This window comes from Anguilla rostrata, chromosome 19 (genome assembly GCF_018555375.3).
Source record: "Anguilla rostrata isolate EN2019 chromosome 19, ASM1855537v3, whole genome shotgun sequence".
In the NCBI taxonomy this organism is placed as follows: domain Eukaryota; kingdom Metazoa; phylum Chordata; class Actinopteri; order Anguilliformes; family Anguillidae; genus Anguilla; species Anguilla rostrata.
The window spans coordinates 6,986,469-7,003,781 of record NC_057951.1 but is presented as its reverse complement, the minus strand read 5'-3'; the positions used below and the strand labels follow the sequence as shown (position 1 = coordinate 7,003,781).

Below are 17,313 nucleotides of genomic sequence, written 5' to 3'. Positions count from 1 at the left end.
CATATTAGCTCAGAGCCGTCTCTGATTTCCAAATAGCAGCGGTCGGTTCCCGGGCTGTGCCTGGAGACCCAGCTATTTGTGGGGCGGGGGGGGGGGGGGGGGCAGGGCAGTTAGAGGCGGGCAGTTCAGGAGGAGAGACGGAGAGAGAGAGAGAGAGGAAAGGCAGCGTCGGAGAGAGAAGCAGACGAGCAGGAATGGGGACGGAGGAGGAGAAGCGGCAGGCCGGCGCGGGCCCGGCGGCGGGGGACAAGAGCAAGGCGGCCGGGGGCGGCCCGGAGGGGAAGGGCGGCGGGGGCGGCGAGGCCGGCAGGCCGAGGCCGGGCCGGCGAACCTTCTGCAGCTGCCGCTTCCCGCTGCTGGTGGCCATACTGCAGCTGCTCCTGGGCGTCGCCATCACGGCGCTGGCCTTCGTCATGACCAGCATCAGCCCCTCCCTGCTGGCCAGGGAGACCCCACACTGGGCCGGGATCATCGTAAGCTGAGGAGGCCCTCCTCTCCACCTACCGCCCTCCGTCTCTCTCTCTCTCTCTCTCTCTCTTCTCCACTCTTTCCCTCCTTTACCCCCCCTCCCTTTCTCCTTCCTTTGTCCTCTTCAGCCTTTTCTGTTCTTTCTCCCCTTTCTTTACTTTCCTCTTTCTCCTCCACGTGCCCTCCTGTGACATTCTCTCTCGCTGTTGGAGTGTCTGCATGATTGGGTTGCATGCCACGGCTGCCTGCCCCCCCACCCCCTCCAGGGGCCAAAAATAGCCACAAGAAAATATGCATGCGCCGCCCGCGGCCTACACACACACACACACACACACAGCTCACATTCGCACGGCAGAAATGCCCAAGACTGGGGGAAAAATAAACAACCCAAACCACACCCGTACTTGTGGAAACTACTGAAGAAACTACCATCTAGCAGGTTTGAGGTCGTGGTGATCTCCTCTAGCCAACGAGCACAAGGTCTCCGTTTCCTTAGCCGTGTTTTGTTTTGTAAGTGGCGAACAAAAGCACACAAAACGGATATCCAGGCAAAACATGACCCCGTTTAGGGTAACGCCAGGATACACTTTTTCCGGTCCGAACACGACAGCCGGCCATATTGCTGAAACAGGTGGTCATGTTCTATTTTTGTTGTTGAAGGATTGCTTAGCATCCTTTCGTCGGCCCATCTTCAACCTGACTGGCCGCATGCATGTGATTTTAGAGACAGGGTTCGAACACTAAACAAATCTCAAAGAAGTTCAGCCAAAAGTCCGGCCATTGGCAGGTTTGAGAGCACACGCATTCGTCTTCCTTTGGCCTCAGTTTTATGGTCTTCCTGCGTTTGTGCCTTAAAAAAAACTAACGGGTAAAACACGGCCATGTCGAATTTAGGCAATGAACAGACACAGACAGCGCTACACTGCAGTGTACTACAGTTTGCATTGTAAAGGCCAGATGTAGCAGAATCGATAGGCCCAGCCTATGGGTCTCCCATTTCTACGGTAGTTTACTGCAAGGGATCACAAACCTGGACTCTACTCAATCAACATTTTGTCACTGACGTACAAGCAAATGCAAGCATTACATTTTTTTCTTTACAAACTCAGTTTGGGAAGTTTTTTTCAGCAACTAACGAACTCAAACTTTGCGAGTAGAAAAAAAAAATGTATCTTGCTTTTTGTTAGCGAAAGTTGAGAAAAGTGTTGATTGACTGAATCCCAGCCAATGACTCACTCAAAGAATTGAATAACAGTTTTCTGTGCCGCCACAGACGGCATCCAGGTATTTATAACCTTCGTGACGTACCGGAGAGAGAGAGAGAATAAAATGTTTTAAACATGCTGAAATAGCGCCACATCTTACCTGAGCAAGGCTAGGCTAATTATACGCTGCCCAACCCCCTGCGTCGGCTGGCTCAGCTTGCAGGGGAGCAGCCGGGTTTAAATTGCCTGGGAGCAGATCGGTACACTGGCTCACCTCAGCAAACCCACCGTTCGTCTCTGGTTCTCTACGATCCGAAGCCCATTAAGGACGGAGGTTTCAAACAGGAAGCGGACAGAAACGTATACGCGTTCCGCACTTCCTGTGACGCCGCGGTTCCTCTGTTTTGTTTCCCGCGCTCACACATGCACGTTGGCTAAATTAGCCATTTAGACCATCGGTCAACTAGGATGCGATTCATTGGAGCCCGTCACCTTTTTGCACTTCGCCATGCGTTTAGAAGACACTGACTGACAGGCCAAATAAACCCGCGGCAGTCATGGTATAAATGGACTGCATTTACATAGCGCTTTTATCCAAAGCGCTTTACAACTGATGCCTCTCATTCACCCATTCACACACACACACACACACCAACGGTGAAAGGCTGCCATGCAAGGCACCAATCACCTCGTTGGGAGCAATTTGGGGTCAGGTGTCTCGCTCAGGGACACTTCGACACGCCCAGGGCAGGGGATCGAACCGGCAACCCTCCGACCGCCAGACAATCGCTCTTACCTCCTGAGCTGTGTCGCCCACCCAGTCAGACTTTACGTGTTGTATAACTTGCAACCACATCTGGATGCATCTTATTGCAGCGTATCAGAGTCACTGCAGCTCAGGGTACCTCCAACACAACGGCCAAAAACCCATCTTTTTCCTTAAGGGGTGGGTGACTGCAATGAAGTGTTGCAATATATATTATAATTATACTTTTCAGTATATTTCATTGTCATAAGGGGCCACTGACTATAAATAAATAAATAGATAAATAGATGACCTCACTGCAGAGTCAGCTTGTAACAACAGGAAGCAACTGGACCATCCAGCCGGGGCAACCCGAGTTTGGCTCTCACAAGACACGGCAGGGCGGGCAAGGGCGCCGTAAACAGCTCAAGAAAAACAATCAAATTAGAAGCTGCATGCTAGTCACAAGACCGGCACATCCCACTGAGTCTTCTTATGGGGTGGGAGCGAGGGGGGCGGAGGGGCATTTCAATTCGTTATGGCAGTAATTATATTACCAGATGCTGAGTCATTACCATTTTACACAGCGTACATTATGACCTCGTGAAGCTCCGCGCGAACAGAGGGAACGGGACCAAGCCGTAAACGGGAGGAGATAAACAGCCAAAACAGTGGGGGGCAGTCACATCACCGGAACACCGCGGCAGGCTTTGCCGCTAAGTATTTACCGATTCGGCCGCGCCCAGATTAAAAGCACGACTTGTGCCCGCTTCGTTTAATTTCACCGAGATGTTTTTGTTCAGATTTCCGCTGCACAAAGAACCAGTGACTTAATAATAATAAAGGATGTGAACACTGTGTTTTAAAAAAAAAACAAACAAAAAAAAACACAAAACAGGAAATGGCAAGGGGGGGACCTGATTTTTAAACGCGACCCTTTTCTCTCGCCGCAGGTCTGCCTGGTGTCCCTGCTGGGGTTTGCCCTCTACTGCATCACGTACCTTCCGGACGAGAAGACGTCGCTGCAGTTCGTTGCCAAGGTGAGGCAGACGAACGCGTCTGTGTTCGAGCTGGCGCTAGCGCTGCCGGTACCCTGGCTAAGCTCACAGTCACTGCAGCACGTCCCCGCGACGGAATGAGCACACTGCAAAACATTACAAATATCTGTCCACATATCGTAAAGCAATGCAGTATCGTGATTAAATATTTAATTTTTTTCATTCATATGTATTTCTAGTATGTTCCATTTCTGTATAAGGCTAAATCCAATCAACCAATACTGAGATGTAAGAAGCATTGATATATAATAGAGAAAAAAAACAAAAAAAAACAAAACGATTTGAGATGATCAGTTATGTCCATTAAAATATAAAATCATTAAAATCCCCCGTCAGCTCCTGTACTTCCTGGTCACATGACACAGCCCCCTCCCCCTACAGCTCTTGTACCACCTGCTCACATGATACAGACTCTTCCCCCTACAGCTCCTCCCCCCACAGCTCCAGTGCTTCCTGCTCACATAAACACAGGCTCCTCCCCCCTACAGCTCCTGTACTTCCTGCTCTGCACCCTGGCCCTGGTCCTGTCCCTCCTGGCGCTGGCCTTCGCCGGGCACCACTACGCCCAGGTGAACGGCTTCACCTGCAGCCAGGAAGGGAGTGACTGCCGGTGCGTGCTGGAGCCCGAGGACCCCATCGCCCGCTCCTTCCTGTACGCCGACGCGGGGGACTGCTCCTCCTTCACCAGCACCCTCAAGCTGTGCTTCATCCTCCAGATAGTGCTCAACCTGGCCCAGGCCCTGGTCTGCCTGGCGGCCGCCTTCGTCATGTGGAAGCACAGGTACCAGGTGTTCTTCGCCGGCCTCCAGGTGGACTCGCTCTCCGTCGGCCAGTGGCAGAAGGTCTAGGTCTGGGGGGGGGGGGGGGGCGGGCTATGGAGGGAAGCCCCTCCCCTTCCGGCCACCCAGCCAACCGTCGCAAGGATGCGCGGTTCGCATGCCCCTCCCGAGCACTGTGTGCGTTTGTGCGTGCCTTCCTTTTTCCCGGAGACGTGTTTTTCGGTGCGTTTGTTTTTCAAATTTTTCTATACCGACTCTTTTCGTTTATGTTTTTCGCATTTGCTTGAAGATACCTCGCCGATGCGTGTGCTAAAGCAGATATTCTTTCCAAAGACAAAACACATTAAGGCAGTTATGTATCAAAATTGAGCTCCAATGCTCGGCGGGGAGATGTGACAGAGGACGAAGGAGCGAATTGCTTAGTCACACAGACAGGAAGGACAGCAGGACTCTCGGACGTGTAGACCTATACGGGCAAGCCCAGCAGGGCATCTTTAACATACCCATTTCAAATCATTTACCCGTATTTTTAACAAACGTGTGATTTAACATACCCATTTCTGAGCATTTACCCGTCTTTTTAACAAACGTGTGATTTAACATACCCATTTCTGAGCATTTACCTGTCTTTTTAACAAACGTGTGATTTAACATACCCATTTCTGAGCATTTACCCGTCTTTTTAACAAACGTGTGATTTAACATACCCATTTCTGAGCATTTACCCGTCTTTTTAACAAACGTGTGATTTAACACCCATTTCAGATCATTTACCCATCTTTTTAACAAACGTGTGATTTAACATACCCATTTCAGATCATTTACCCGTCTTTTTAACAAACGTGTGATTTAACATACCCATTTCAGATCATTTACCCGTCTTTTTAACAAACGTGTGATACACAGCACTTTCTCTGAGAACCGAGCCTCTCTAGGGCCCGGGAAAATGCACATCTCATCGTGGATCACCCTTTCACCTGGTTTGATAGCACTTTGCTTGTAGATACAACCCTCACTGGAATGGAATGTAGTGCAATATATGGTGCATAAAGGTATGTGGAATCCCATGTAAAAAAAATAGTACACTAAGCATACTTCATTTGAACATTCATTATACTTCAAGTATTGTTTAGTATAAACTAGTATACTGCAGGATACTACTTTTTCCACATGGGATTGTTGAAAATGAGAAATTGTTTTACAGCAGTGTGATCTAAATAAATATACATATATATATATATATATATTTGCAATATCTGAAAGCATATAATTGGTTTTATATAGTGAAATAACTGGAATGTTTGCCAGTGCATGGGGAAGTGTTGCAATATATAGATGATATATTTTATTTAATCAGTATGTTCCATTCTGTAAGGGACAGCGACAGAACGATAGTGTCTTATTTTATTTGTGCCCTAGTCGTAGAGAATGTGGCAATAGCACAGTATAATGGGAACTGCGCTTGTAACCTAGAGGTTGCAGGTATGATTCCTAGGTAGAACACTACCGTTGCACCCTTGAGCAAATCAAGTATTGCATCAATAAATATCCAGCTGTATAAATGGATACCTTGTAAAAATGCAAAAAAAAAAAAAAAAAGTATGTCTGCTGAATGCTTGCAGTGTAGTGAGAACAAAATGGAATCTAGAGGAGGAGCGGTGAGACCACCACAGCCATTTATTTTATCAAGAGTTTGGCCTACAGTGTTCATAAACCATATGTTGTGCACAAATATATACAGTATTGACGGGATCGATGCATTGCAATTTTACAAGTTTTACATTTTGTCATAGTGCGTAACTGACAAACAGTAAGCACTGCAAAAAGTGTGACAAATGGGTGCAGAAATGCTACATTAAACATTAGCACTACCATAAACTCATGCTTGTCATTCTCCATTGGCTTTTGGTCTGAGGCCTTTTGGCATAAAATGATCCAGGCACTTTTTCTTGACACTGTTAACTTTTCGTTTTTCGTTGAGTAAGTACAAAATTCAAGAGCACCTTGAATACGATTTAAGGAATTAATTAATTATGCAATTTTAGCCATCTATGAACTGGAACTGAACACTCGGTAGTTGCAGTGGTTTGTTGTGCTACAGACCGCACACACACACACAACTCACAGCTGAAGACTACACGTGATGAATGAAAAGTGACCACTTTGCCTAGTTACGGCCGAAAATGACACCAAATACACTTGCGTATATCGCTGAAATGGGTAATACTTTCGGACCTAGGCACGTCGGCATGATACCACTCCGTGGGGTTAACGAATAGACGTTTTTTTTAAACGAACGGTTTCACTAAATATTACATTACATTACATTACAGGCATTTAGCAGACGCTCTTATCCAGAGCGACTTACACAACTTTTACATTGTATCCATTTATACAGCTGGATATATACTGAAGCAATTCCGGTTAAGTACCTTGCTCAAGGGTACAACGGCAGTGTCCTTACCCGGGAATCGAACCTGCGACCTTTCGGTTACAAGCCCAGTTCCTTACCCACTGTGCTACACTCCGTCCTAAATAGTTGAACTATAATGCGTAATTCACAGTGAATTGTAACGGCTACAGTTGCAGGCTCAGGTTCTGTAGCGGCTGTGCAGCTCATCACGTTCAGTACGAACCCTCTGCTCGAGCTGGGGGGGGGCTTTTCTGGAAAGGCCGTCTCTCTCTGGCACGCCCGAAGTGACGGCCGACACAAAGCACGTCTCGAGTGTCGCTTCCATTCTCAAACTCTTAATCACGAAGCTTTAAAGGTCTTTTAGTCGTGGATTTGTCCACGCAACCCACTTCAGCTGCTCTGAAGCTCGAAACGAGCAAATTAACAGCCACCTCTTTAAAAAATTAAAAAATAAACAACACCACCCTGTGAGATTCTCGGGAGATTCCTGCGAGTTTTTGAGGTTTGTGTAAACTGTGAGAAGTCTAAGGCTATCGCAAACACTAACAGAAGATGCCTTCACTCTCTGAATCACGGCCTGACGTCAAACGCCGACCTCAAATGTAACGGCCACTGCCTGCGACACACACACACACACACACACACACACACCGCAGAACGATTTTGTGAACTTGTGAGTGTGAGTCAGATTAAATTCAATGAAGCTGGAGTCCAAGACGAAAATGTGTGGAGAGTGGGAGTTTGTAAGGGAAAGAAAGAGATTGGGGGGGGGGCACGACACATTTTTTTGTTGATTTGCACCGTGTTATTTATGACCTTCAAAAGCAAACCATGGAGCTGGAGCTCAGATGTGCAACTCTTTTCTATTCAGAGCAAAAACAATATATACCTTTAATGATAAAACAAAAAAACATTATTAATGTAGGCAATACTGTCAGCTTCCTTTGTACTTTGCTATGGACATGTCACTTCCTGTACTTTTAATAAATGACCGTTTGTTTCCTAATGATGGGCAATAATGTTCTTTTTTACTATTCTGTGTCTTGTGTGAAATTGTCTCTTTCAAGATATCGGAAGGATCGCAAGTTTGATGCCGGACTACTTTGTTGGCCGACTGTGACCACCTTGTCATTTGGCCTGGGTTCCTACGGTAACTGCAGCATTAGATTGTCAGAACAGCGTGCCGGGAACCAATGAAAAACCAGATTACGTCAATGAGAGACGCCTCCTCCAAACAGCAATAGCTCTCTCCTGTAGTACTGTGTGGCATATGCAGGGCGGTTACGCGCACACGGTACAAATCGGGCAGCAGGCACGGATCGGGCAGCGACAGTAAGAATCCTGAGGTCATAGCAAAGATCTATGGGATATCCTATCTGGTAACGGCTACACAGAACATGTAACATAAGGAATAAGTCACTGTAAGAAGAAGCATTTTTTTTAATCGCTGCAGTTTGGGACATGCTCACGAAGGACAAGCGTGAAAAATTGCGAAAACAGTGAAAACGCCGCCGTCCGTTTGAGACACGGTCGAGGGCGGCCAATCCCGTGTCCCAGAGGGGCGGCGGCGGCGGCGCAGGTTACCGCGGCGAACACAGAAACCGCTCCCCTCGTCACGTGCGCACCGCGACCAGACGGCGAGGCGCGACGGGAGGAACCACACTCCCCCCACCTCCCCCTCGCCCTCCCCGAGAGATAAATTTAGAGCCCCTCATTCGCAGTCGAGATTATCGACGGCGGCTCCTCAGAACGGCGTTCGCGAAAACATTCTCTTAGCCCGACCCGATTCACGTCCCGCTGGCCGACGCGGACAACGCGTGACAGTTGCCAAGCAATTCTGTCACGGCCGTTAGCGTTCATAAAAGGCTGCAGTGCCGCCGCGATTCGTCTGAGCTGAGCGAGGCCAGCCGCCACCGGGGTCAGTTCCCTTTCTCAAATCAAAGTGGACCGACTGAACGACGTTTTTAAACGCTAACAACAGCTGACCTGGATGAACTGGAACGAAGCTCACGACATTGATTCCCCAGACACTTTCTACCCCCAAAAGAAACTCAAAATGCATGTGAACCCAAGTGCTTTCACTTGATTTTAGTGAGCCGGAAAGCCAGACCCGACTAATCAAGTTCCCAGACCAGCGAGTCAACTTTGCCGCTTCGCTAAAATCAGATTGATTGATTCAGTGGTCAATTTAAGCAGGATGAAAAGGGGTTTGATTTTGCCATTGACCAAATTAATAAAGTCTCAGAGGTTGCTTATGTTCATGGGGGCAGATCTTTTGCATCAGGTATTATCATGCAGAGGAACTACTGGCTCAATCGAAGGTAAAGATATAGAATATTGTTAGCTAGCTACATAGTGAAATTTATCATGATAATACAAAACTAAGGCCACAAGGGGTCGGAAACAGCAACGGTACCTTCCTCTCTTGCGAAATGCTGAACTCCAAACTGAGTTGAGAAGGCTGTTTCCCCATGAAGGGGAGATTGTGTGAGTGAGTGTGCGCACATGCACGAGTGTGTGTGTGTGTGCGCGCGAATGTGTGTCAGCGTCTGTGTGCGTGTGTCTGATGGGGGGCTTTGTGGGGACTGCAGTGACAGACTGTGGCCTAGTGTCACTGCAACCCCCGACGACAGTGAACATTTTTAATTGTTGGATTTTCCACCTCTAACCCTAACCCTCTCTGGAGTGGCTAATTGTAGCCCTCAGACAGACACAGACGCACCCACACAAAGACATCACAAGATCACAAAATTCTTTATTATCACAAATCTCTTTCCAAATCTTTCCAAAAGCCCACACACCTCTCCCCTTTTACACACAATTTTTTCCCGCTCTACTTCCTGTGCATCTGTGACATGCCAAAGTGCTGTAGTACAATGCTGGAGCCACATCTACAACTGCCTACGCTGCAGAGGGCCAAATCCACAGAAAAGCATTCATTCTTAGTCATGAATTTGAGCGGCCTAAGAAATAAAAACTAAATAAATTTTTATCCTGATTCTAGGTTCCTATGACCTCTCTCTTGGTCAATCACGATCAGTAAATATCCTGACGTTTCCTCGCTATTAATGAAACCTATGAAATCTACTGCGTGTCAATCGAACGAGATGAACAATCTGAATGTTCGTTCGGAGCACAGAACACTTGCGTTAACACCGCTGTTTCCTCTGTACATTAAAAATAACACCCTAAAAAGCCTTGCGGTTAACCGTGGCAAGGGCACGCTATTTAGTAAGGCACTGTGATCTAACGGCAAAGGGACAGGTGCCCTAATCCACGGTGGGGTGGGTGGTTTGGGTTGCCAGGGGCTCTTATCGGAAGTGGGCAAACGCGACACAGACCAGACTTCCGGACCCCCCCCCCCCCACCCGCGCGGACGATGTCGTAAGTGGCGCTAAGGGTCGCTTCCTGGATACGGAGTCGCCGTACGTCGGCAGGACCGCCGGCTGTCCGCACGCGCTCAGAAGCTGCAGGGGGGGGGGGGCTCAGGTACGAGCGCAGAGCGCAAAAAAAAGCCTATTCTTCACAGCCGTGGATCGAAACGCGCTCGTAAAACGTGAGGCGATCCAAAACTTGAAAACGTGCACCTCACGCGTTGAAATCTGCATTCGTTTCTTTGTGCTGAACCACAACTGCGCTTAGTAAAAAAAAAAAAAAAAAAAAAACTGCAATACATAATCGCGAGCAGAAATATCACATTGCACTGTTACTCAGCAGGACTTTTGGCTAGCACTGTAGGCAGTTAGTTGAAGAGAAATAAAAGAACAATCACGTGACAGGACAAACTAAAAACCACCGGCATCTGTTAAGAACGGATCAAACTCCCGAACACACTGTGCAGTCCACGGATTAGGAGCAGGTTCGGCGAAAATCAATAATACAGCTTAGGCCACGCCCACAACAGACATTAGGCACAAATGGTATTACATATTTCCAGTTAATTCCACAAAAATAAACATTTAAAAAAATATACTTTTTTTTTTAAACTTTATAAACTACGTACATCGTTTAAAAAAAAAAAAAAAGACACACAAAATGGTGCAGCCATTTGCAGCAGTAGACCTAGTGGTGAGATTCCCTTGCATTATAAACATGTTTATTTATTAATACAAGACTACTAAGGAACAAAAGACGGGAACTATCCGAGCTTAACCAGGAAAGCAGGAGGACTGAATTTTGAGAAACACTTTGAGTTGCATTGAAAAGAGTGCAAAATCGAGTAGTCCAGTTCTTTTCCCCTTACGTGCAACCGACCAGTCAGGAGAGGGCTGTCTGTCGCTATTAGCATTTTGAGACTTTGGCTAAGCCACCGCCAACACACTTTCTCCATATTCAAATACTCCCGGTCCCATTTGTGTCATACACAAATGGCATAGCGAGGCTTAGTCTAGAGGCACTATTTTAAAATGAAGGAAGGGGTCGTTTGACGTGGAACGCGTTAGCCTTCCAGGTCGAAGGAAGGGGTCGTTTGACGTGGAACGCGTTAGCCTTCCAGGCCGAAGGAAGGTGGCGTGCCGCCACTGTCGGCAGGCGCCGCGACGCCTGAGCTTGCGCGGCTCACTTCCCGCCGCGACTAAAAGCGGCTTCAAGGCGAGCACCAAACCGAAAGAGGCTGGCTCCTGACTCCATGCATCCCACCCGCTTACCCCGCCCCGCCCCGCCCCTGTCCCGCCCAAACCCCAGTCTGATTGGCACTTTCCGGACTGTCTGCCACGCCCGTTCCATTCCGCTTTCACCCGACTGGTTTCCGGCTGGTCCAAGCCCCCGGGACGGTTGCCCAGGTGACGGCCTCCCCTGGCTGGGGGGGCGGGGTGGCTGGGCGGGTGGGGGGTGCGGGGGGGGCACTTCAGTGGGCAGAAATGTGATGGTTGACCTGCGGAGGGCCCAGAAAGCCCATCCTCTGCTTGTTCTTCCTCTGTTCCGTCATCTGGGAGGTGGAGGAAGAGGCGTATGAAGGGATGAGGGAGAGGAGGAAGAATGGAAAGAGGAGGAGAAGAGGGGGAGGAGAATCTTCCTCATCAAACACTGAGCAGTTCATATGCACCCCCCACCCCCCCCTCAGCAGATCCTCCTGTGTTTCTGCAGTTTACCCACAGCCAGTGACCTAGACCTCACGCCAGTCTTCACCCACAGCCAGTGTCCTACAGACCTTTAATAAGCCTGGTCACGGAGGGACCTCCCCTTTAATAAGCCTGGTCACGGAGGGACCGTCCCTTTAATAAACCTGGTCACGGAGGGACCGTCCCTTTAATAATTCAGCAACAGTGAAGTTAACTAATGCTGTGGCTCCTGCAGGGCTGCTGAGAGAGACCTGCAATGCAGCAGCCTTAAGTGCTCCTATGCAGTCAGCCCGGAAGAGCCAGGAAGAGCCAGGAAGAGCCCGGAAGAGCCCGGAAGAGCCCGGAAGAGCCCGGAACAGCCAGGAACAGCCAGGAATAGCCCAGAAAAGCCTGGTCCCTCAGTATCACACAAACAGTACGTGAGCCACTTTGTCTTCACGCATGCACTTTGTCACAGAGTCGAGGCAGAGCCACGGGAGGCGATCTGGCGGCGTCCTGGCAGCGCGGCGAAGGCAGGGGCCGCAGACAGGGAACACGGGGCCCGGAGCCACAAATAAACAGCGACAACAGAAACAAGGGGGAGGGGGGGGACCCAGGAGCCCTGGAAGCGAGCCGTCAGCACTGCAGAATAAAGAGAGACAGCGCGCCGGGAGGCATTCTAGGAAGCGAAAGCTTTGCCCTGTCAGGGCCAGGCAGACGGCGAACGCGTTTTTTTCAGAAACTCGGGGAAACTGGGACGCAAAAGAAGCGGATGCCGCTCCGGATAAACGCAGGGCTGCAGAGCGGCTCTCAGAGCTCGACAAAGTGAGCGAGTTCCTTTTCCCGCAAGCGGCTTCTGTTCCTCACCCAGAGACACAGAAACATGTCAATCATTTCGTGGAAACGAGCGGAAACTGTACGTTTCGCGCACGGCGGCCAGGCGTTCTATATATAAATGCGGAGTTGTCCGCCTGCGCGAAGCTCGCTCTTCGACGGCCGCGAAAGTTGTGTTTTCACGAGTTGGATTAACTATGTTTGTGCAGCAAAGTAGGCCTGCTACAAACATTATACATTCAGTAGCATACACTGGAAGCCAACTTACTGTGCTTTATACGTTCAGATTTCTTAAAAGGATCAGATGGTCTATGAACTAATGGGAGATGGTACTGTGTATGGACTGTATGGACTCTGAGGTAGACATTAATGAGCCCAGATCCTCTGTGTTAGACTGACATGTGGGCGGAGCCTCTGGGTTAGACTGCCATGTGGGCGGAGCCTCTGAGTTAGACTGCCAAGTGGGCGGAGTTCTGTGTTAGCCTGCCATGTGGGCGGAGTCTCTGTGTTAGCCTGCCATGTGGGCGGAGCCTCAGTGTTAGCCTGCCATGTGGGCGGAGCCTCAGTGTTAACCTGCTAGGTGGGCTGAGCGTGCAGGCGCAGCCGTGGAGCGTCGGGCGCGGCGGGGACCTCCCGGCTTCTGGGGGGCAGCACCTACCTGCTCCTTGAGCTCGGCCAGCTGGGCGGAAAGGAGGGACACCAGCGAGAGCGTGCCGTCCAGCCGCTCCTGCAGCGAGCGGATCTCGTTCTGCTCGCCGTCGCCCTCGCTGCTCACCAGCGACATGGCGCGCATGCGCGGGAACCAGTCCAGGTTCTTCTCCTGTGGTTGGGGGGGGGGGCGGAGGGGGCGGGGGGTCAGAACACACGAGACCTCCTGATGAGTTTGCATCTAACTTCTGGAGCAGGGGCGGGCTACCCCATGTGTGTGTGTTCCATATGTCTAAAACAGCAATCCAGACTCTGCTGCAGAGGAGACTACCCTTCCTTGTGGTTTCCTGCGAAGGATTCACTCACAATCGATTAGCCTGATCGTTTATTTGATCTGATATTTTCGAGGAAGCCACACGCTACAGCTACAAAATAAAAACGCATAAAACTTCAGTCAGGTATAGGAATGGAGCAGTATTGTAACAGTCACAGTGCTGTTTACAGGAGCTGCACAGCTCAGTTTTAAGTGTTCATTTCACCCCCGGGGGCGACCCGTACGAACCCAGACAGCCACAAGCAGCCCACCCTTAAACCCTTGGGGGGGCATATGAACACGTGCAGGGGGGAGGGGAGGTGGGGGGGAGGGGGCAGAGGTAATAAAAGCGTCGCCATGGCGACGGACGCTCCGGCGACGCTCTCGGCCCGGCGAGGTTCTCCCGGCCGTTAGTTCCGCGCCGGCGAAAGACGAGAAAGTGCGAGAGGGAAAAACAGAGAGGCTCCCTCCATCTGAGCCCCCCCGTCCCCCCCCCCCACCCCGAAGCGGATCAGGTGCTCTTATGTAATCCGCCGGACTCACTGCTGATAGGTGCTGGGTGACGGCGCCATGTTGTGCTGGAGATTCTGCCGCTTACATAACCGATTGGATTGGGGGGGGGGGGGGGGGTTACAGAAAGGGAAGGGGGGGGGGAGCTTTCTCTTTCTCCAATAAAAAGGCAGGAGGCTGGCTGTCTCAGCGCTGTGATGCTCCTCAGCGGTTTTTGCAGCCGAAACGCTGAGACCCAGAGGGAAAGCCCAAACTGGCAGCAGTGCACCCGTTCACTAATCGCTCCTGTGACTCTGCACAATGCTCAGCTGCTGCTCAAACATCCACATTGCGGATGTGAAGTGAAGTTTACACGCTACTGCTGAATTTCCCCATAGCCAATCTATGTCTGTTACTGCGCTCTACCACATCCAGTCCATGTTGCTGAATTCCCCTACAACCAATCAAAGTCTGTTGGTGAATTTCCTCATTTACAATCTTTATCCGTTTGTGAATTTTCCAGTTTCCAATCTACAGGTATGTCTGTTAGTGAATTTGCCTATATCCAATCTACAGGTACGTCTGTCAGTGCCTGTATCCAATCTATGTCTGTGAATTTGCCTAGGTCTCATCTATGTCTGTTAGTGAATTTGCCTATCTTTAATCTATTTCTGTCAGTGAATTTGCCTATAGCCAATCTATTTCTGTCAGTGAATTTGCCTATAGCCAATCTATTTCTGTCAGTGAATTTGCCTATAGCAAATCTATTTCTGTCACTGAATCTGCCTATAGCCCATCTATTTCTGTTAGAGAATTTCTGGATATCTGGGACATGAATTTACACGTAAAGTAGGGTAACTCAAGGACAATCGGAAAAAAGCGAAGCCTTTGTTGTGAGAAGAAAAACCCAGCATTCACCAGGAGGGACGCTGGCTAAGCAGGTGAACTAAGGACGCGGAACAGGAGACAGCCTAAGGTTCAATTCACCAGCAGCTCCAGCTCAGCATGAATCCAACCACTGAACTACTCAGTGCCAAGGCGACGTGCTGATTTTGAATTATTATCATTATTTTTTTTTTTTAAAGGTCTGGCCTCTGTTTGAAAAACACATGCGAAACAACAACACCTGACGACCCCCGTGCCAGTGAAGAGAACCAAGTCCGCGGCGTGTCCGTGGCGACCGCTTTCCGTTTGGTTCCGGATCGGCTGAGATCTGGCGAGGGGGAAAAACCCGTGGGAAAGCTGCCGAGAGCCGGGGAGGGAAACGCGCAGATACAGGACGACGCGATTCGCCGAAGCTCGCCGCAAAACGACCGTTTGCAGCCATTTGCGAAAGCGGACCTCGATTTTTTCAGCCGACAAAATGGCCGCAGAAATTCTTACGGGAAGGAAGTACCCTTGGCATCCATTTCAAATTCAAATGGAGGGAGCATTCTATAGTTGTCCTTCAAACATCCCTCGTCAATGTTGTGAGGGAAAAATAATACAAAATACACAGCGACAATAACGAACAAAAAAAAACAAAAAAACTATATATCCATCAACACATATGGGCTTATGAGATTAGTGATACCACACCGACTTCCCATTTGCCCAGTAAGGAAGTGCACATCAAGAAGTGCACACACTTCCTCTCTCCCACAGTGATACACTTCCTCTCTCCTACAGGAGGGGGGGGGGGGTAGTTATTTAACTACAGTTCCCATAAGGCCAAGCGCTGACCAAGAAAAGCAAAAGCTTCCTGGTCAAATCTTTTGAAAGGGAGTAGGTGCAGGCCGAATGCAAAGTGCAGTCGTTGCTGAGTGGCGACATGGCCGTCTGAGCACAGCTGAGGGTTAGGTTAGCGGAGGCAGCTAATCCGGCAGTCTCACGTTGCTTAGCCATGGACGCCCCCCTGGGTGAAGTGCTTTAACCTTTTTGGGAAGGGTTGGGCGCTGAGGTGGACAACAGCTCCATGGCCTCTCCCCTTACCCAAGATGTACCTCCCCCACTCTTAAGGCTGTGTTGCTATGGAAACTCCTCAGTGTCCATGTGTGCAAGTAGAGTGTGTGCCGTGTTGTGCAGTTGTGAGTGAGTGTCGTGTGTGTGTGTCTGGTGCTGTGTTGGGTGATGTGCCGTGTATATGTACGTGTGTGTGTGTGCGTGTGTGTATATGTGTGTATGTACGTGTGTGTGTGTGTGTCTGTGTGTGTCTGAGTGCACGTGTGTGTGTATGAGTGCGAGAGTGTGTGTATGTACATGTGTACATGTGTGTGTGTCTGAGTGCACGTGTGTGTGTGTGTGTCTGGGTGCACGTGTAGGGCAGAGTGCAGTGTTAGCGTTGGGCTGAGCCGGGTTGCGTAACTCCGCTGTGCCGGTGTTCTCTGTCGCTCCGGCCGGCTGCCTCGTGAGAAGGAAGCGCGACGTAACAGGCTTTAGCCCCCGCCGCGCCTGCCGCCGCACGCCCCGGTGACTCAGCGGCTCTCTCCCCCCCCGCCCCCCCCGCATTGCCGGGGGAGGAGGGGGGGGGCTCTCTCTCCGTCAGCCGTCTTACACTACCGCTCCACCGCCATCTGCCAGGAGGTCAGGTCCAGCTCTGGCCTCTGGCCAGATTACAGACCGAGGTGGGGGATGGGATTCCGGTAAGGGTGGAGGGGGCACCGACTACCACAGACAAATTATTTCACCCCTTTTCCTTCGCCCCCTCGTTTGGCGCCCCTCCAGACGGATGGGGTAGTACGAGGGGCCCCACAACGCACTAAAACGCGCTTCCTTACGCACTCTTCCAGGTGCCGGTTTTGGAGTGTATTCTGTATCTTTACATTAAGCTGAGTACTGATGATCCTGTGCAGCTGGAACCGCTCTTTAATTCGCTGGATTATTTCCCACATTTCATTTGATTCACTTGCTGATTTCCGGATGTGTTTTCAAAAAAATCTATTTAAATAAATTACCTACAAATGCCGCCACTTCCGGGAAGGTTCCAGCCGGTCGTTTGACAGTAGATTCTCCAGAGAGAATCTCATTGGTAGACAGCAGATTCCCCAGAGAGAATCTCATTGGTAGACAGCAGATTCCCCAGTTAGAATGGAAGTACAGAGAGAAACGAGCCTCCCCTTTCGCCAAAGTTACATCCCAAGCCCTCTTACAGCTGTCCCTACCGGTGTTCGGTTCCTTTCCTTTTCCGTTTCTTTCATAATTGCAGGACTGGCAGCACCTGATGGAAGCCCTTTAATAGGAGCATTGTGATGTCATAAAGGGGGGGGCCCCGTGATGTCACAGAGGGGATTCACTAATTGGGAACTCTCTGGGTTCCACACTTGCCCGTCTTCCGTTCTGCCTT

The 17,313-nt window shown here is 49.9% G+C and overlaps 2 protein-coding genes across 2 annotated transcripts in view; one reads left to right on the top strand and one right to left on the bottom strand.

The window, feature by feature from the left end:
* Positions 1-129: 129 nt before the first annotated feature.
* Positions 130-6,103, top strand: sspn (sarcospan (Kras oncogene-associated gene)). Its single transcript, XM_064319609.1, has 3 exons — positions 130-473; positions 3,372-3,458; positions 3,965-6,103. Exons 1-3 carry the CDS (start codon positions 195-197, stop codon positions 4,322-4,324), a joined length of 726 nt encoding a protein of 241 aa, XP_064175679.1. The 5' UTR covers positions 130-194; the 3' UTR covers positions 4,325-6,103.
* A 5,023-nt stretch (positions 6,104-11,126) lies between these two features.
* Positions 11,127-17,313, bottom strand: part of itpr2 (inositol 1,4,5-trisphosphate receptor, type 2) — a 72,000-nt gene continuing 65,813 nt past the window's right edge. Inside the window, exons 55-56 of the mRNA XM_064319530.1 lie at positions 13,200-13,361; positions 11,127-11,595 (exon numbers count right to left, since the gene is read on the bottom strand). Of these exons, the coding sequence (XP_064175600.1) occupies positions 11,515-11,595; positions 13,200-13,361 (243 nt within the window). The 3' untranslated portion in view covers positions 11,127-11,514. The remainder of the gene's footprint in view (positions 11,596-13,199; positions 13,362-17,313) is intronic.

Coding starts and splice junctions, on each gene's coding strand:
- sspn (XM_064319609.1), top strand. CDS start 195: ATGGGGACGGAGGAGGAGAAGCGGCAGGCCGGCGCGGGCCCGGCGGCG. Junction 474..3,371: donor CACACTGGGCCGGGATCATC/GTAAGCTGAGGA, acceptor CTCTCGCCGCAG/GTCTGCCTGGTGTCCCTGCT. Junction 3,459..3,964: donor CGCTGCAGTTCGTTGCCAAG/GTGAGGCAGACG, acceptor TCCCCCCTACAG/CTCCTGTACTTCCTGCTCTG.